The sequence below is a fragment of the Neofelis nebulosa genome, chromosome 3 (genome assembly GCF_028018385.1).
Source record: "Neofelis nebulosa isolate mNeoNeb1 chromosome 3, mNeoNeb1.pri, whole genome shotgun sequence".
Lineage (NCBI taxonomy): Eukaryota > Metazoa > Chordata > Mammalia > Carnivora > Felidae > Neofelis > Neofelis nebulosa.
In genome coordinates, this window is record NC_080784.1 from 44096353 (window position 1) to 44117748 (window position 21396).

At 33.8% G+C, this 21396-nt stretch overlaps 1 protein-coding gene across 5 annotated transcripts in view; it reads left to right on the plus strand.

Moving 5' to 3' along the window:
• The window catches only part of LOC131506708 (disintegrin and metalloproteinase domain-containing protein 18-like), a 136721-nt gene that overhangs the window by 32260 nt on the left and 83065 nt on the right, over positions 1-21396 (plus strand). For 4 of the 5 annotated variants that reach the window (XR_009259102.1, XM_058720596.1, XM_058720595.1 and 1 more), the window contains 3 exons: positions 291-372; positions 13271-13407; positions 16844-17027. Coding sequence is in view for 4 of the 5 variants with exons in the window: in XM_058720596.1 (XP_058576579.1) it covers positions 291-372; positions 13271-13407; positions 16844-17027 (403 nt within the window). In the remaining variant the exon portion in view is untranslated. Of the gene's footprint in view, positions 1-290; positions 373-13270; positions 13408-16843; positions 17028-21396 lie in introns of those variants that run through there. The other variant, XM_058720597.1, reaches the window with a different exon arrangement.

The following is a 21396-nucleotide window of genomic DNA, read 5'->3' on the forward strand; positions in this document are numbered from 1 at the left end:
CTTTTTTGACTTTTAGTGATCAAAAGAATGCATGCAGAATAAGGGAAACTGAGGAGAATTCATGATAGTGAAATTATTTCAAGTCTAAGAGGTGATGAGAGAAAATTGCTACTAAAGTGAATCATAATTTTCAGTGAGCATTTTGTATAATATTTTAGATATTATCCAGGTCAAAAATTTGTATATTTGAAAATCATTGTAAATTTTATGGAAGATTTAGCTTAATAAATAAAGTAGTAAATTGCTCTGAATAACTATGGTAATAAAAAGTTTATACTATAATGATGTAGTTACAGGAAACATCCTACATATTTGGGAGCAACATTTTCTGGCACAATATGCAATAAAAGCCATAATGCAGATATTGCTATGGTATGTAATCTTTATCCTTCTTTACTATTTTTTCTAATCTGTATATTGCATTTTATATTATTTAATATAGCTAAATAGTGTATAATAAAAGTAGTGTATAATAAGGCATTTTTCTCTCTATGTGTATTTATTATTTTGTTGGGACAAAAATATTTTAATCTTAGAACATAATATGAACATACATTAAAATACTCATTCACCGAATAGGAATAATGACTATTACGACAGTTATATCAGAATTTCTAAGGATGTAAAACAGTAAGCAAAGTTAAATCCTCCTGTATGTCTACTTTAAATTCAAGAAATAGCAAAAATCATGAATTTGTCCTTGCCATTTTATGTGTTATTATGCTATTGTTACAAAAGTATGGGTCCATTTACTACATGTTGTTCTGCATTGTTCTTATTTTATGAATCATTTCAGAACTATTTTGAACAGCTTTTTAAAAGACATATACATGTAGATTCATATAGCTCCACTTTTCTTTTTAAATTTGTATCTTAATAAGTAATACACATTCACGTGTTACAAATACAAATGATTTTTGGGGCACCTGGGTGGCTCAGTCAGTTGGGCGATCGACTTCAGCTCAGGTTATGATCTCACCATACCCAAGTTCAAGCCCCGCGTCAGGCTCTGTGCTGACAGCTTAGAGCCTGGAGCCTGCTTCAGATTCTGTGTCTCCCTCTCTCTCTGCCCTTCCTCCCACTTGTGCTCTCTTTCTCTCAAAAATAAATAAACAATAAAAGTGTTTTTAAAAAATTTAAAAAAACAAGTGATTTTACAGGACTAATACTGAAAAAACGAAATCAGTCCCTTACATAAACTGCGCCTGCATTTTTTTTTTATTTTTCCTCCTGACTTATACTTTTATATTCATCTCCTTGTAAATAAAAGTTTTATTGGAGTATATTACATATAAAGAACATTGCAAAAATCATAAATATCCAGCACAATTAATATTGACCAGGTTAATACATAACCATAAATATCATGGAGATCAAGAAATAGTGTATTTCACCACTTCATAAGACCCCTATGAATCATATACCTCCTTCCACTTACTATCCATATCAAAGAAAAACACTTTTTGACACTTATCACCATTGGTTAAGTTGGCCTCTTTTTGAGCTTTATGTAAATGAAATAATACACACAGTATATTCTTGTATCTGCCAATTATTTGTTCAAAATTATGTCTGTGGAATTTACCCATGCTTATATGGGTATAATGAATATATGGGTATATATATAATGAATATATGGGTATAATGAATAATTTATTCATTTTTACTCTATATTTTTAAATAAAATGCCCTTGAAATTTCTTGAGTCTTCAAATTTAGACATCCATTGACTTACTATCAGTGAAGTCAGAATTTAGGATCCTAATAGCTCATAATACTGACTTGCCACCTCTTCCATTCTTCCTCTATAATAATACAGCTTATTAGAATTTTGTTTTATTCTCAGATGAGCCAAATAATGAAATAAAATTAAATTGCCTTCATTGCATAGCTTTTGTTTCTTCCCAAATTTGTAACTGCATAATATTGCCTTTGCCCAAATTCTTTAATAAAATTAAAAATTGCCTCTACTTTTTTTCAAAAAGTCCTCTTTGGAGCTCTGGGGATGTTTCTTTTTTTCCCCCAATCTCTATTAAACTTCTTGCATAGGGGTTGTTTACAAATTTTCTACCATTTCTCCTTTGGAACGTGTATTCTTTTTTCATGACTTGCTTACTCATTTTAGTAGAATATATGCTCTTATAATTTACTAAAAAATAGATGTGTAGCAAATTGTTTGAGAGTGACATGATTGAAAATACATTTAATTATTTCAAAGATTGGTTAATTTTACTTTCATATATATATATGTGTGTATATATATATATATATATATATATGTTTTTTTTATTTTGAGAAAGAGAGAATGAGTGGGGGAGGGGCAGAGAGAGAGGGAGAGAGAGAACCCCAAACAGTTTCCATATGCAGCATGGAGCCTGATGTGGGGCTTGAGCCTATGACCCTGAGATCATGACTTGAACCAAAATCAGTCTGATGCTTACCTGACTGAGCCACCCAGACACCCTATGGTTAATTTTCCTTTTAAAATAATTGTACCTTGGAATTTTAAAGGATTTTTTCCTTGTCTTTTACCATTTCTTTAGAAATTTAATGCTATTTTTATTCTCATTCATTTGTGTGTCTTGCTTATTTTCTGTATGGAAACATTTAAGACTTTTTAAAATCCTTGTATGTTGTCTTTCATCGTCCAATATGCTGGTTATATTAAAGTGCTTTCAATCTGGATACTAATTTACTTCTGATTTGAGAAATTTTACTATATTTTATTTGATCATTTTTTCCCCTTTTCTCTATGGAACTTTGTTAATTATATGTTAGAGCATTTTGATTCATTATATAATTTATTTTATCTTATTTAAGTTTGTTCTTTTACTTCTACATTCCCTAATATTTTTTGATATTTATACTTTGGATCAGTCACTCATCTAAGTGTTCTCAGATCCATCTCATGATAATCTTCTGCTCTGATCTCATAGGGTACTACATATATATATTCCCTGGGCTTCTTTGCCTTCATGCTTTTGGGTATATTCAGCAAGTGTGGATGATTAGATGGAGGCAGGGAAATGTCTTAGTATGTCTACATACTGACCCTGCTTGGAGAAATGTCTCAGAACTATTGCTTTCTGTTCTGAAACTCCTCGTCCTTCTGTCATGTGGCTCCTATTGAGTAGCACATGTTTATGGATTCTAAGAATGGATCTTCATTTATACATCCTGTTCTGGTGTTGGTAGCAACATTTTGCTTTTCTAATCTCAGAATTGCCTCATCATCCTCTGTTGGTTTATCAATAATTTATCTGTTATATGTTAACCAGCTGCTTTTTTTCCCCAGTTGCTTTTATAAAATTCTTTCTTCTTGGATCCTATAGTGGCTTTAAAATCGTCTCCTTTTTTTGGTAACCACTAGGCAAGTATAACTGAGAATCATTTACCCAATTAATTGTTCATGTTGCAGAATTACAGGCAAGTGGGGGTGGGTACCTGGGTGGCTCAGTCAGGTAAGCATCTTCAGTAAGCTCAGCCGACTTCAGCTCAGGTCATGATCTCACGGTTTGTAAGTTCACGCCCTGCATCAGGCTCTGTGCTGACAGCTCGGAGCTTGGAGCCTGCTTTGGATTCTGTGTGTCCTCTCTCTCTGCCCCTCCCCTGCTTGCACTCTGTCTGTCTGTCTCTCTGTGTGTCTCTCAAAAACAAATAAACATAAGAAAATAATTAGAATAAAGACAAGCGGGGACCAAATCTGTTATTTTATAATTAGCACATTAATTGGAAGGAGACCTTAGACTTGGGATTGTAACAATGGATGAACCCAAGATGAATCTGATCATTTTATTTAAAAACAATTTTTTTTAATATATTTTTTAAGTTTATTTATTCTGAGAGAATGAGAGAGCATGTGCAAGCACACAAAAGAGGCAGAGAGAGGGGGGAAAAAGAACATCCAGCAGGCTCTGCATTGTCAGCACAGAGCCCCATGAAGCGCTTGATCCCACAAACCTGACCTGAGCCAAACTCAAGAGCTAGATGCTTAACCAACTGAGCCATCCAGATACCCCGAACCTCAGAATTCCTCAGAACAGGAACCCGATCAAAATTTAAAATGACAAATTCTTCTAAGAGTGTTTTGGTCAACTGAAGTAGCTGGTCCACATCTGTGGTGAGGTGAAACTTCTTACTTCTCTGTGTAAAGATCCTGTAATAATTTCATTTGAATTGGATGCCTTATAATGACACCTGTTCACTCTAAGCTCTATCTTAAGGATTAGCATATTTTATATATAAAGGAACAGGTACTAAATGTTTCAGACTTTGTAGACCATGTAATCTACATTACAGCTCATTAACTCTGCCACTGTAATGCAAAAGCCAATATAGAAAGTATATAAATTTATGAGCATGGTGGTGTTCCAATAATACTTTATTTATGAATACTGAAATTTAATCTCATATAATTTTAATTTGTCACAAAGTATTATTTTTTTATTTTTTTAATTATTTAAAAATATAAAACCATTATTTATTAAAAAAAATTTTTGTTTATTCATTTTTGAGAGACAGAGACAGAGTGTGAGCAGGGGAGGGGCAGAGAGAGAGGGAGACACAGAATCCAAAGCAGGCTCCAGGCTCTGAGCTGTCAGTAGAGCCTGACATGGGGCTCAAACCCACGAACCGTGAGATCATGACTTAAGTTGAAGTCAGACGTTTAACCAACTGAGCCACCCAGGCTCCCCTAAAACCATTCTTATTTGAAGGCTGTACTGGTCATAGGCTAGATTGGGTTTGTGGACCATAGTTTACCCTGCCTTATTTTAATCTCATCAGCCTTTATCCTCATAGGTTAATAAAAGTTGTAAAGGCTTTCCAGAAGATGATAGCTCATAAAGCAAGACAACATATAAGATCTTGCTAATTTATGTTGACATTTTCCTGGGCAACAAGTGAGGAGTAGATACTAAGGATTTTAGTAAACAAAAATAGAATAATATTTATTTCATAATAAATAAATAAATAAATAAATAAATCTAGGTAAAAATATCTGAGTTTTTTAATTTAGTGTGACAGCTCAAACATTTGAGAATGGCTTTAATAGTTTTATCAATTGACTGAAACGTGAGCAAAGATGGTCTATTTGTAGTGAAATTGGCAAAGTTGAAAAGAAAGGAATTCATGTTGTTTTACACATGGTGATATTTGAATACATTTATCTAGTTAATCAAACTAACCCATGTCTTAGCTATGCTTTTTGTGTTCACTATCCTCTGTAAGCTAGGAAACCCAGTTATATGAGTTTGATAGGCTTTGGAATTCTCTACATAGATAGATGTTTAGGTAGATTACATAGATGATAGATAGATGATAGATAGATAGATAGACAGATATATAGATAGGTCATCTGAGAATAGAGACAATTTTGTTTATTCCATTCTAATCTGCATGCCTTTTATTTTTTCTCAATTTATTCCATCAATTAGAATCCCCAGTACAATATTGAATAGAAGTTGTGAGAGTCTAAACCCTTGCCTTGTTTGTAATCTTACAGGGAATGCATTCAGTCTTTCATGATTTTATAGGATGTTAGCTATAGGATTTATAAAGAGACTCTTTATAAGGAAGCTCCCTTTGATTCCTACTAAGCAGATATTTTTTTGTGTTTCTTTGTTTCACCGAACATGAATATTGGATTTTGTCAAATGTCTTTCTCTGTATTTATTGAAAACTCATACATTTTTTAATTCTTTAGTCTGTTGATATGGTGACTATATTATTGATGAATTTTCAGTTGGTGAACTAGCTTTGTGTTCCCAGAATAAATCCCACTTGGTCTTGATGTATTGTCTTTTTCGTATATTGTTGGATTCAAGTTGGTGAAATTTTGTTAGGAAATTTTGCATTTAGGGGCACCTGGGTGGCTCAGTCAGTTAAGTGTCTGACTTCGGCTCAGGTCATGATCTCACAGCCCGTGAGTTCGAGCCCCGCGTTGGGCTTTGCTGACAGTTTAGAGCCTGGAGCCTGCTTCGGATTCTGTGTCTCCCTCTCTCTCTGTCCCTCCCCTGCTCATGCTCTGTCTCTCTCTGTCTCAAAAATAAATTTAAAAAAACATTAAAAAATATATATATAAAGAAAAAAAGAAGTTTTGCATTTATGGTGATTGGGTATATCAAACTGTAGTTATCTTTTCTGGTAATGGCTATTTATGGATTTTCTATCAAGGTAATGATGAGTTCATAAAATGAGCTATGTTTTCTCCATTTCTTGTGTTTTTTTTGGAGAGTTTGTGTAGTGAAAAATAAATCAAATAGAGAATAGAAAAATAATGGGAAAAATGACAAAGCTAGGATTTGGGATTTGTGACAAGAAAAATAAAATTGATAAGCTCTTACCTAAAATAATTAAGAAAAAAGTAGAGGGAAGATTTAAATAAATGAAGTCAGAAATGAAAGTGGAGACATTACAATGGATAAATTACAGAGGTAAAAAAGGACTATTAAGAATAATTATATGTTAACAAATTAGATAACCTGGAAAAAAATGGATACATTCTTGGAAAAATACAACCTACCAAAATAATCAAGAAAAATAGAAAACTTGATCAAAGCAATACCAAATAGAGATTCAATTAGTAATCAAAGCCTCCCAACCAAAAAAAAAAGCCAAGGAACAGATGGTTTTACTGGAGATTTCTACCAAAAATTTAAAGAATAATTAACACCAATCCTTCTGAAACTCTTCAAAATAATTGAAGGGAGAACACTTCCAAATATATTTTAACAAACCAGCATCAGCCTCATATAAAAGCCAGAAAAAGAGATACCACAAGAAAACAAAACCACAGGTCAATATCCCTGATGCACATAGATGCAAAAGCTTAAAATATTAGCAAAAAAAAATTCAATATAATTTATTGCATTAAAAGGATTATACATTATGACCAAGTGGAATTTACCCCTGAGATGAAACATATGTTGAACGTGGAAAGCAATCACAACACAGAGTACTAAGCAGTATATGATCATGGCCAAACATGGAAAGCAGTCAATATGATACAATACATGAACAAAATGAAAGAGGAAAAAACACACAATCATCTTAGTGGAAACAGAAAAACATTTGAGAAAGTTCAACATCCATTCATGATAAAAACTCTCAACAAACCAGTTTTAAAAGGAAATTACTTCAACAGAATGAAGATCATATGGCAATAGCCTAGAGCTCATCATAATCAACCAGGGAAAACTGAAAGCTTTCCATCTCAGATCTGGTACAAGGCAAGAATACCCACTCTCACAACTTCTATTTAACATAATACTGGAAGTCCTAGCCAGAGCAATTACACAAAAGAAGAAGAAGGAGAAGAAAAAGAAGATAGAGAAGAAAAAGAGAGAAAGAGAGAGGAAGGGAGGAAGGGAAGAAAAGTGGAAAGAAGGAAGGAAGAAAGGAGAAAGAAAAATCAAAACTGGAAAAGAAGATGTAAAATTATCTCTTGTTTGAAGATGACGTGATCATATATGTAGAAACCCCTGAACAACAACAAAGGACTCAGAAATAATAAATTCAGTAAAGTTGCAGAAACAAAATAAACATTACAAAAATTAGTCATGTTTTTATACACAATGGACTATCTGAAAAAGGAAATCAATAAAACATTTCCATTCACAATAGTAACAAAAAGAATAAAATACTTAGGAATAAACTTAACCAAACTGGTCAAAGATTTGCACAGTGAAAATTATAAAACATTGATGAGAGGAATGAGATGATAGAGGTAAGTGGAAAGACATCCCACCTTCACTAATTGGAAGAATTAATATTTTTAAATGTCTATATTACACGCAAGTGATCTACAGTTTCAGTGCATTCCCTATCAAAACTTCAATGTCATTATTTACAGAAATAGAAAACCCTAAATATTATATGGAACCACAAGAAATCCTGGGCAAAGAAATCTCAAGCAAGAAGAACTTATCTGGAGACATGACACTTTCTGACTTTAAAATATACTATAAATATACAGTAATCAAAATAGTATGATACTGGTACAAAACAAACATCTAGACAAATAGAACAGAATGGAGACCCCAGAAATAAATTCATGCTGTAGACTGGGGCAAGAGTAGGGGAAGTAAATATGCCACGATGCTTTCCTATCATTTTTTGAGTTGACTTAAAAATTTTAATACATTTAAAAATATGTAAGAAAATACCCCCATAGTCTGGTAGCATTTTAAAATACTAGCTATAAATTTTCAAGTTGCCTTTTTCATTAATTCTGAATTCACTTGGTTGCTTGTAAGACTTTGTTTTTTAGAGTTCTGAAAAAATCGATTCTGACAAATTTTCCTCAAATTATTAGTGTTTTCGCGGAGGGATAGGTTCTTGGGACTATCTACTTGGCCATTTCACTGGCATCCTCTGCTTTTTAAGTTTTGTTTGGTTTCTTGTTTTCAATTATACACTGTCAGTTGCTGCATATTAATACGTATGTTTGTTGGGGTGCCTGGGTGATTCAGTCGGCTGAGCGTCCGACTTCGGCTCAGGTCATGATCTCATGGTTCGTGAGCTGGAGCCTGGCGTCGGGCTCTGTGCGGACAGCTCAGAGCCTGGAGCCTGCTTTGGATTCTGTGTCTCCCTCTCTCTCTGCCCCTCCCCTATTCACTCTCTTTCTCTCCCTCTCTCTCAAAAATAAATAAACATAAGAAAATAAATAAATAGTATGTGTGTTTGTCTGTGTGTATTATTGTCCCTTTTCTCAGACAGAATTAAAGTACTCGCATAGAATTTGCTTCTTTCACGCTGTTATTTTAAATGTTCTCAAGTAGAAACAGGACTCGTTTCATCTAGAGTAAAGCTTGCCAAACAACTGAGGCAGTAGACTTCTGATTCTATGTACTCTGTCCAAAACCTCATAAATTATGAATGTTTTTATTCTGACTGGTGTGAGCATGAATTATTCCCAGTTCTGTGTGATTTTTCAAGGATTTTTTTTTTCTGCTCTCTTCAGGTTCTTTTATCCCCCTAGTCTTTAGGAATTGACTTAACTTTTCACAGAGAGTTAAATTATGTTATTTTGTTTCATAGGTAGAAACCTTGCTTTAAGATACATACAAATCTGCAAGATAATATTATTCATTTTCCCTTGAATAGTTAATAATTGTTATAGCACTCTTAACAAAACTAAGCCACCTAAAATCTCTTGTATTTACCCATATATTTATCATTTCCAATACTTTAATTTTCTGAGGATTTAAGTTTTCATCTAGAACCATTTAGTTTCAACCTCAATCTCTTTCTCCAACAATTTTTGTAGTTCATGTCCACTTGCAACGAATTTAGTTTTTTTATGTAAAAATATCTTTATTCAATCTAATTTTTGGTGTTATTTTTGCTAGATTTATAATTTGGGGATGATAATCTTTTTCCTTCTGTACTTAAAATGTATTTCACACTCTGCCCTCCTTGTTATTTATGGAAATTCAACCAATAAAGGAATTGTTTGTTTTTGTGTAATCTGTCATTTATTTTTTGCTGCTTTCAAGTTCTTAAGTGTTGATTTTCAAGCCTTGGTTAATTTGTGTAGGAATTTATTTCTTCATTAATTTATTTCTTCATTCTTCCTGGTTATAGCATAATAATTAAAAGTGTAAATGGAATGGTTCTTTTTATGTTCTAGCAAATTATGCTTTCACTAAAATCTAGGTATGAAAATTAATTGCTACTAATAATTTGTTACTAATCAAAAACTGGCATTGCTTTCACCTGAAAGTTTTCTTAAATTCCCCTCAGATACTGAGACACTTCATAATGGTTGACAGTTGGATTTACTTCTTCTGATAGTGTTCAATAATTTCACTGCTTGATCTTACAATGCTATGATTTCTGTGTGTTATTTGTTATTTAGGCTTATTCTCTTGCAAAAAAATAAGACTCATGAGAAGTTCAGTAGAACAGTCTTTATGTACCCTTTATTCAGATTTCCCCAAAGAAAACTTGCTCAATAACCATAGTACATTACCCAAATCATGAGACTGTTTCACTCGTTTTCTAAAATTATTATAGGTTTACCATTTACACTTAGAAATGACCTATTTTTATTAATAATAATGTGCTGAGTGAGATATAAGTTATTAAGTTTTTAGGAATTTTTTTTGACTAAGGGTTTCCAAATGTTCTAACATAATTTATTGAAGAGATACTCTCTTGCTTGAAATTTTGCACCGTTCTCAAAATTCACTTGAGCATACTTATCTGGGTCTATCTCTGGACTTTATTTGTTTCATCAATCTATTTGTCTGTCTTCTTTCAATATTGCATTGTTTTGATTACTCTAAATATGTGGTAAGGCTTAAAATTTCAGAAATTGATTCTTACTTTTTAAAATTATTTTCACTATTCTAATTTCAGTGCCTTTCCACTGAAATTTGAAAACCGTTTTTAAAAGTGCTGTTTTGTTAGGTAATGCATTAAACCTATAGTTCAATTTGGGGAGAATAGAAATCTTCACTTTGTTTTATTTTTTAAAGCTATGAATATGCAGTGTTTCTCACTTTCTTTAGGATTTCTTTGATTTATTTCTTCAAAATATTCTAAGTTTTAGCATATAGTTCTTTACATGTTTTGTTTCATTTTTACCATTTGTGGGCTGGTTTATATCCTCCCCAAATTGATAGATTGAAATCCCACCCCCAGTACCTCATAATGTGACTGTATTTGAAGAGAAGGCCTTTAAAGGAGTAATTAATGAAAATCAGGTCAATATGATTGGTGCTCTTTTAGGAAGAGATTGAGGCAAGATATGTACTGAGAACAGACCATATGAAAACATAAGGAGAAAGGACTTAGAAACCAGCCCTGCCAGCATCTTGATCTGGGATGTTCAGCTTTTAAAATTCTGAGAAAAAAATATTGATGTTTAAACCACCTAGTACTTTGTTATGGAATCCCCAGCAAACTGATACATATACATAAATGTTTTAACTTTTTAAAGAAAGAATTGTAAATAGAATTGTGTTTTCAATTTCCGTTTTCAATTGTTCTAGTGTATTTCTAATATATAGAAATACAAATGATTTGTTTGTTGAACTTATATCCTGCCTCCTTTCTACTTATATTTCAGTTCTATGAGTTTTTTATTTTTAATAAAATAAATAATAAACTTCCCTTCTGGCAACTATGAGTTTGTTCTCTGTATTTAGGATTTCTTTTTGTCTCTTTTTTTTCTTTGCTTATTCATTTGTTTTGTTGTGTTTTATTTTAATCCCACATATGGGAGAAATCATATGATATTTGTCTCTGTCTGACTGACTTTATATAGCATTATACCCTTTAGGTCCACCCATGTTGTTGCAAATGGCAAGATTCGTTCTTTTATATGCTGAATAATATCCCATTGTACATACACATGTCACATACTCATTATCTGTTCATCTATCAGTGAACACGTGGGTTGCTCCAGTAGTTACACCACTTGTTAATTTTTGCTTTTGTTTCCAGTGCTTTTGGTGTGAAAACCAAAACTTGTTGCCAAGACCAATTTGAAGGAGATTTTTGCTTATGTTTTCTTCTAAACCTTTTACAGTTTTAGGTCTTATGTGTAAATCTTTAATCCATGTCATGTTAATTTCTGTGAATGGTGTAAGATAAGGGTACAATTTCCTTCTTTTGTACATCATACCTCCTTTTAATCAACAAGCTCTACAGTGATGTCCTTTTTTTTTATTTCTGTTAAGAATTTTTTGTATAATTGTCTTCTCTTCCTGCACAATATAGCTACTGGGTTATTTTATTTTACTGTATGACTTTATTTTTTATAATTTTTTAAATGTTTATTTATTTTTGAAAGAGAGCGAGAGACAGAGAGCAAGTGGGGGAGGGTCAGAGAGAGACACACACACAGAATCCAAAGCAGGCTCCAGGCTCCAAGCTGTCATCACAGAGCCCAACACAGGGCTCGAAATCACAAACCCTGAGATCATGACCTGAGGTAAAGCTGGATGCTTAACCGACTGAGACACCCAGGAGCCCCTTGTTGTATGACTTTATAGAGGGGATTCATTCTCAACTGTGGAATTATGGAAGTACAAGAGCATGTTTTCTTTTTCTGAGCTGGCATTAAAAGGCCAGCTTATGGTTGTTAACAACCTGTCTTAAAATCTGATGATCAGCTTGATATCACCTTTCATGTTTTGCTGTGGCTTTATCTGTCTTTCAAATTCAATTACTGGAATTTTTTCCTTTCTTTTATACTTCGGTCTTATAGTGTAAAAAGAAAGGGTACCTATCAACTATTAGCTATTAACTGATTTTTCCATGTTTTCATTCACGCACTTGCACATACATATGTACAATCTTTTTTTTTTTCTTTTAGGCATGAATTACTTAAATTTTATTCACCATAAATTTCAACTGATGTAGAAAAATAAGAAAAACTCTAAGAATTTTGCTTGTGATGACTAAAGGGATGAGAAAAGTTTCACAATTTACTTATCAAAAGTTAAATAATGTGAAATACGACTCTGTACTGCCAGCAACCTTTTTAAAATAACTTCTCATTCCAAATGTCCTTACCATAGCTTTGCCTATATCTCTAATTTCTGTTATTATTTTTTAAATTCATCCATTATACTACAACCTTTTAATGAGCTTCCATACAAATACCTTACTCCTATGTATATTGCTGGGTCATTTCCCAAGTGTTACACCTCAGCCTAAATATTAATTCATAAATTTTAAGTGGTTCTACTTGTCCTCAGAATTTTCTTTTGGAGTCCTTCATTTTCTTCATAATACTTTTTGTGATCTATTTGTATTGATGAAGTTTGTTTTAAGTTTCTTGTTTATTTTCTTTCTTCCTTTCTGTAATGGAAGCTCCTCATGTGAACAATGTCCGTTTCTTTAATGCATGCCACCACATTTTCATCTTCTGTTAATGTGCCTGACACATGTGTACACTGAGTTAATATTTACTAATTGGATGAACTGATTTAATTGAAAAGTTACATAAATGTGTTTTATGTTGATTTCATCAGAAATACTAAGTGTGCTTATGGCTATAGAATTTGAGCGTGTCAAATTGTAAACCAGAGAATACTGGTAGTTTGATCATTCCCTACATTCTTGCATTGTTCTTAACCAAATGACCAGTATGGATAGTCCTGTCAATGACTTATCAAAATAATGTTGTAAAATATACTTAACATAAAGAGTATTAAAATATAAAATTTTATGGGAACAAAATGCTTTAATTTAATTTATTACCTGCTTTTGTTAACTTCTTATATGATGGTTTTCCCTTCAATCTTCTTTATTTTAGTATCCAGATGCAGTAACTTTGGAGGGATTTTCAGTTATTATAGCTCAACTACTTGGTCTTAAAATGGGATTAACATATGATGATATTAATAATTGTTCTTGTCCAAGAGCTACATGCATAATGAATCATAAAGCAGTGTAAGGCTTTTTTTTCTTCTTAATTATTTTACATATATATTTGTGAGGTTGTTTACAAGATGTGATAATTTTTTATTCTTTATATTCAACTCCATGTCAAAAATTGGAAAGGTATCGAAGAGTTTTCCTACTAATAAATCTGAGTGATACAAAACTCCAGGAAAGTGGTAAATATCATGATTAAGAAATACCTGAGGGAATCAGAGAGAAATTTTTAAGATTTATAAAGACTTTGAAATACTATATAAACATGGTGCTGTTATTGTTTTGACTGTTATAGCACTTGGCATTCAAAGCAAAGATATGTAAAATTATCCTCAGTGATATAGTCCAGGGAGCTTTGGCCAGAATTTTAAGGGAAAGAAAAAAGAGGAAACATTTGAAAAAGAAAAAAAAAACTGTCCTTATTTATAGATATTATGATTGACTACCTACATAAATCAGCAGAATCATAATACGATTCGAACAATAATAGCAATAAAAATTTTACTAAGAGGAACTACATTATCTATAAACAAAGAAATAAAGAGAAAAGAAGGAAAGGGTGATGATGCTGGATAAAATGAAGACTTAACAAAATCACTGAGTAAATTAGGATAGAATCTAGTGCATAAGTACAGGGGCTGGCTTTTATGTATTTATTTTTATTTTTTTAATGTTTAGTTATTTATTTTGAGAGAGAGAGAGAGAGAAAGCAGAGGAGGGGCAGAGAGAGGGAAAGAGAATCCCAAGCAGGCACTGTCAGTGTAGAGCTTGACACGGGGCTCTTGAAACCACAAATCGTGAAATCATGATCTGAGCCGAAACCAAGACTCTGAGGCTTTACCGACTGAGCTGCGCAGGCACTCATAGGTTGGCTTTTTTTTTTGTAGCTGTGTATATGTATACTCAATTATTGTGATAAGATGTTAGCAGAGTAAATAAAGATGTAGGTAGTTTGGTTAATGTAGGTGGAAAGATGAGGACAATTTCTTCTGATAGGAAGCTGAGAACAAGGAGCATAAGAGCTTGGATAAAAGACGTGAAACACATGTCTTGGAGACTAGAAATTAGAAATGACTTCAGAATGTGTTAAGATTGTTGGGCCTTTTGAATGGATACTTAATATTAGTAATTACAACAGTAATATGAATTCAAACAGCATGTTTGTTTATTTTGGCCCATGTAATTTCAGCTATCAAATGCATAAGTAAAGAAAGTAAATTGTTGAGGTTTTGCCAAGTTAATAATGTCCATGGGATTCAAAAAGAGTTAGGGTTGCAGGAAAAGCTGTGTTTCTCTGAAATAATTTTTTCAGTGTTTCCAAGCCCACACTTGGAGTTTGGGATAAAAAATGAAAATACTTTGAAACAGCTGCTTTAACTCAACTTATTTTGTAGTTGTCTTTAGACCTCGATGGTAACTTTCCCCACAAAAAACCAATCGATTAAGACTTACTTTGAAATGTCTGGGTCTATTAAAATTCTATATACTTAGGCTAACACATTCATTTCTTCCTTTTCATGGCCATCTTTTAGGCAGAGATTTAAAAAAACAAGTTGCTTTGTACACGTTTTAAATGAAAGTTTCAAGTTCTTTTTTTTTGTAATGTTTATTTAATTTTGAAGGAGAGAGAGACAGAGCATGAGTGGGGGAAGAGCAGAGAGAGAGGGAGACACAGAATCCAAAACAAGCTTCAGGCTCTGAGCTGGCAGCACAGAGCCCGACGCCAGGCTCCAACTCACGAACCATGAGATCATGACCTGAGCCAAGGTCAAACGTTTAACTGACTGAGCCACCCAGGTGCCCCTGAAAGCTTCAAGTTCTAACTAACACTTAATTTTTACTCAGAAAGCATGTGATCCAAGTAGAAAAGAACCTAGGTCTCTGTCTATTTTTAAGCTAATTTTGTGTACAAAGATATCAGTGCTCAAAATTTGTAGCTTTTTGCCTAAGAGTAGCCTGCAAAACTGTAGTGGCACTGATGTCTATTGAAACAAAATAGTTAAAAGTAATATACAAAATTGCTTAAATATTTTTCTTGTGACAGTCTTCATACTTTCCCCTATTGATTCCGTTACAAATGAGTATATCAATGAAAGCTAAAGCATGCCTTTTTTTTCTCACTCTCCCAACTCCAAACCCTTGGCAGTTATACATTTCTCTCCTTGGAGGCTCTGGAGTCAACCCAGAACATCACTCATCACAGATATAGCTGTTTAAGAGTTACTGTTTCAGACATGATTGCTTAGAGGGGAACTGTGAAATAGAATTAAAATGTAAACCACATATGTAATTGTAAATTTTCTAGTAGCTGCATTAAAACATTTAAAAAATCATAGGGCGCCTGGGTAGCTCCATTGGTTGAGTGTCCAACTTTGGCCTAGGTCATGTTCTCATGGCTTGTGGGCCTGGGCCCCATGTTGGGCTCTGTGCTGGCAGCTCAGAGCCTGGAACCTGCTTCAGATTCTCTGTCTCCCTTTATCTCTGCACCTCACCGACTTGCACTCTGTCTCTCTGTCTCAAAAATAAGCAAACATTAAAACCTTTTTTTAATCAGATGAAGTTAATTGCAGCAATATGTTTTAATGTATTTTATTAACATATAATAAATATTTAATATATAATATATTTAATATATTTTAATATATTTTATTTAATTCAATGTATTCAAAATGTTACCATTCCAACATGCAGTCTCATGCAGGATTAGACCAATGTTATCATCTTGAGAAATCAGAAGATTAAAGTTGCCTGGAACTGAGAATAGTGGATGGGACAGGCTTGGCCGAGAAGACCAGTAGACAATATTTTACACAGTATATTTAAAATATATATTGGAGATCTATTAGACATATATATTAGATATCCCACTAAAAATATAGCTGTGAACATGAAAATAAAGACCTTCACAGAACTTATATTTTAGTGCAAAATATAAGTCATATAAAAACAGATTTAAAAAATACAAATATGCTTATTTTTACATGATACAATAATATAGAGTAATATATGTAGAAAAATAATGACAGTGGAAGGAGAATGTGGGAAGGTACACAATTTTATATAACGTCAAGAAAGACTTCTTTAGAAAGTTACATGTGAGTAGACATCTGACTGAAATGAGGGAAGAAAACTTTGGATATATGACTGAAGAGCATATCAGGTAGAAAGATAGATGGTAGATAATAGATGATATATAGATAGATGATAGATAGGTGGATATTTAACCATTAAACTTTACTTTCCTGTAAAGATACATTTTCAATGCCATTTTAAAAATATTAAAGATTAATAGTGATAAATTAAAATGTAATCATGTTTGACTTCATCTCTGCTAAGGCACAACTTTTTCATTTAAGCCATCTTGCAACTCATATCATTATATATGGAACATCGTTTAGATGGGCTTTTATTAACCTGGTTTATTTACCTGAGGATTATTATTTCATTGTAGGGGTTCCAGTGGTATAAAGATTTTTAGCAACTGCAGCATGCATGACTATAGAAATTTTGTTTCAAAATATGAGGCTAAATGTCTTCAGAACTTTTCAAATTTGCAACCATCATACCAAAATCAATCAGTATGTGGTAATGGGATTTTGGAACCTAATGAAGAATGTGACTGTGGAAGTGAAGAGGTAAGCAGTAAAGATTGGAATTTGAGCACAATTTCTTACATTTCTAATAAGTGGTTTTCATGGTATTGGAATTATATATGCAACTGTGTCTTCAATATGGAACTTGGATATGAAAGTGAGTAGTGGTTAGGATATATATGAATTGCTTTTCCATCCCTCTTCAATTGAGAAGACAAATGATTCATGAAAACTTGGTTTGTACACACTGTTCCCAAGTATGCCAGTGAAGAGGTTTTGCATACATAGGCTGAACAAATGGCTTTTTATCCACAACTTATTTCCTAATGTATGTGGCCCCAGTCTCTGTTTTTTTCTACAAACTTCTTCTGAGTTTGTTTCAAATTTTCCCCTTTCTTTTGGTTGCAAGAATGGTAAAACATTATAATGTTTTTTTCTTAATCCTCAAGCATTTTTGCATTTCCAATTTCAGGATGATCAAAAACTTGTCCTGTTTGCTCACTTCTAAATATATATATATATATATATCCAGCCTACCACAGTCTCATCAACCAAATGTTCTATACATACTAATTATAATAACATTATTATAATAGCATTATTGCATAATATGTCATAATTCCCCTCTATTTGAATAAAATAAAATTTCATTATTAGTCCCCCAGAAGTTTCATGAATTTCTTATCCATCTACAAAAATAGTGGGCCACCATTTGTTTACATAATATTAAATCTCTACAAGTTATCTTAATTCTCCACTATTCCCCAGCATTAATATATATGGATGTATATGTGTGTGTGTGTGTGTGTGTGTGTGTGTGTGTGTGTCTATGTAGGCTTTCCAGTTATCTCAGATTTTCTTTTTTTTTTCTTTTTTTTTTTTCATTTTATTTATTTTAGAGAGAGAGAGAAAGAAAGAGAGAGAACAGGGGAGGGGCAGAGAGAGGGAGAGAGAATCCCAAGCAGGCTCCACACTCAACATGGAGCCTGATGTGGGGTTCAAACTCATGAACCATTAGAGCGTGACCTGAGCTGATATCAAGAGTCAGACGCTCAGCTGACTGAGCCACCCAGGCACCCCTCCAGTTATCTCAGATTTTCTAAAGTCATCTTAGTTTTCTAATTAGTAATACTATGCTCATCTTGTATTCACATCCTCCTAGATACGGTGCCAATTGCCACCAAAAAAAACCTGGTTATTTTTAATGAAGGATAGAATAAAGCAACAGAATCTGGAGCTAGGTCTGCACATTGTGAATTTCCACAGCTACCAGCTGTAGACATATTGTCACTTACAACAGACACTGTCAGTGGCCTACCAGTATCTTCTCAGCATTGACTATTCCTGGAGAGAGTATTTGTTTCAAGTATCTAAGACTTTTTGTTGGAGTACCTCCTCTGGTCTCAGTAGCATGCTCAGCTTTTAGCAGGGTGGACTTAGTGCACTTGGGGCTAACGATTAACCCTCAAATAATTATGAAGGGTATTTGGTGGATAATTGCCCCAGATTCCTTGACTCTTACAAGGAAATTCTATGAAATATGCTCAGTATCAGAGTTATGCAAACTGGCCAGTGGACAAAATTCAACTGCTACATATTTTTGTAAATGGAACTTTATCAGAATGACAACCAGGCCCATACATTTACATATTATCTATGGCTGCTTTTGTGCTACAATGGCAGAGTTGAACACTTGCAATAGAAGCCATAAGGTGCACTATTTTAGCAAAATTGCAAATAGTTGATATTTCACTCTTTACATAAAATGTTTTGATGTCCCCTATTTTATATCATTTCCTAGAAGTACCTGTGGGATTTAGCTTAAGAGAGCAGTAAGCAACTCACAAACCTATATGTACTGGCTTGTTTCCCTTCCTTAACATCTTGCTCCCATCTTGCTCTTAGTGTTTTGGTGGTAGGTAGAATAGACCTTCAAAGATGTCCTCATTCTAATCCTTTGAATTGTGGTATGTTATATTACTGAGGTACTTTGCAGAAGTTATTAAGGTTATGGACTTTAAAATGGGGACATTATCTTGGAATATCTCAGTAGGTCCAATCTAATCAAATGAATCCTTAAAAACAGAGAGCTTTCTCTAAGTGAAGTCACAGAGATGTAGCAGAAGACTCAAAAATATTTGAAAAGAGGGACCCAACCTGCTGTTGCTGAAGGAAGGAACATGGAAGCACAGAAGGAATGTAATTAGTTTCTAGGAGAAGAAAACATGACCTTGACTGATAGCCAGTAAGGAAACAGGAATCCCTGTACTATAACCTCAAGGAACTTAATTGGGCAGACAATCTGGATGAGACTTGAAGTGAATTCCTTTCCAAAGCCTCCAATAAGGACATAGCCCTATTCACATCTTGATTTTACCTTTGTGATACCATAAGCAGAGGATCTGGACTAGTTTATGTACTTAAAATTTTGATTTATAGACTATAAGATAATTATTTAAGTTGCTAGGTTTTTGGTAATTTGTAACAGCCTCATTACGGAGCTAGTACACTCTCCAAATAAAGTACTTGTCTGCATCCTTGCTTAGTGGTCTGTTTCTTGGGGAACTAAAACCAAGTCAGCTGGTACCAGAAGTTTTCCTAGGAAGCATACACTCAGGGTAAGATTCTGAAAGTGGATGTATTGCTGGCCAGATAACAAAATGTACTCATTTATAGATAGGTTCAGGACATTTGAAATGATGGACTTTAGAAACCTAAACTTTCAAATTTCTCAGAAATCTCTGTTCTGGGAAGTCACTGCTAGCTCAATGGTGGAAGAAGGTAGCTTCACATTGCCTAGAGACCACACAAAGATGTGTTCACAAGAGATGGATGTCTCACAAGATGATGCTTGTTCTTTTCAAGATCTGTCCCCGCCTTCCCTCATTGGTTCTAGACTGCATCAAATCTAAGTATAGCCCAAGTGAGAAAGTACTTTATGCTATTATGATAAAGAGATTATTTTTTAAGAATTTGTAGAATTTGTTAATATGTATGTACAAAACCCTGGATAACATGCAATGAATGGATGCTAAAAATGCTGGCTCAAAATGTTAAATATAGGCCTGGATAGGGTAGGGTTTATTGATAGGATGATAATCTCTACCAAATAAAGATCTATTAGGCAAGGAGATTTGGAGCCAGTCTTGATTTGCTGCTGGATGAATCTTTGAACATTGCAGTCTGGCCCACAATAAATGAGGTTCATATGCCAGAACTGTTTTATTATTTTTTTTATTGCCAGAACTACCTTAATATAGAAATATGGAAGGGTCTCAAAAACTCAGAATAGTGGTCATATTATAACAAAATGTAAGAATAAAAAATCTAGCATCCAATTATTTGGGTGGCTCACCAGATACTGCTTTCAGTAAAACAATGAAAAAATGTTTTACTAAGAAGGTCCAAGTATTGTTGAAAATATCCATGGTAGCTTTCTTGTATAGATAGGGATTGACTATTGGAAGCACCATTACAGAGTTGGGCACCCTGTGTCACTAGGGATCATTGAATACCAAAATAGCAGAGGCCAAGTGGCAGTACTTAGCAATAACAGCCAAATGGATGTAGTTAGCATAAAGGGAAGAAAAGCATAGATGGCAACTATGGTTTTGAGCTGCATGGATTTATACTAATAGTTAAGAAAGATCTGGGTCACCAGTTACATATTTCTTTATTTATATAACTAAAAATTAAGAAAAAGCAGAGGACTGATGCCAATTGCTACAAATGGAAATTTATAATCTCTTGATACATTTCCAGACCCAAGCTAGTATCAGAGTTTGAGCTCACTATTCAGATAGATGATGAAATCTTGCAATCTCCAGTAATGATAGAAAATAGCACTTTCCTCAGTCATTCCCCTCTCCAATAGAGTAACCTATAGCCTTTTACTGGATTAACTATACACTGGGTAATGGGAAATACCCAGATCATATAGGATGATTGCATGCAGAATCTTTGCTCATGGTACTCACATGAGAGGACCCAAAACACAATAAGGAGTAGGGTGAGTGTATAGAGAATCCAGGGAATACCTGGAGCCCTTGAAAAAGACCACCTTGGGGCGCCTGGGTGGCGCAGTCGGTTAAGCGTCCGACTTCAGCCAGGTCACGATCTCGCGGTCCGTGAGTTCGAGCCCCGCGTCAGGCTCTGGGCTGATGGCTCGGAGCCTGGAGCCTGTTTCCGATTCTGTGTCTCCCTCTCTCTCTGCCCCTCCCCCGTTCATGCTCTGTCTCTCTCTGTCCCAAAAATAAAAAAATAAAAAAAACGTTGAAAAAAAAAAAAAAAATTTAAAAAAAAAAAGAAAAAGACCACCTCACAGTAGGTTCAATGGATCCAAGGTTAGCACAGATTCTGCATTCAGTCATCCAGTAACTAAATATAAGTTGTTTGAATAGATAGGTAGACA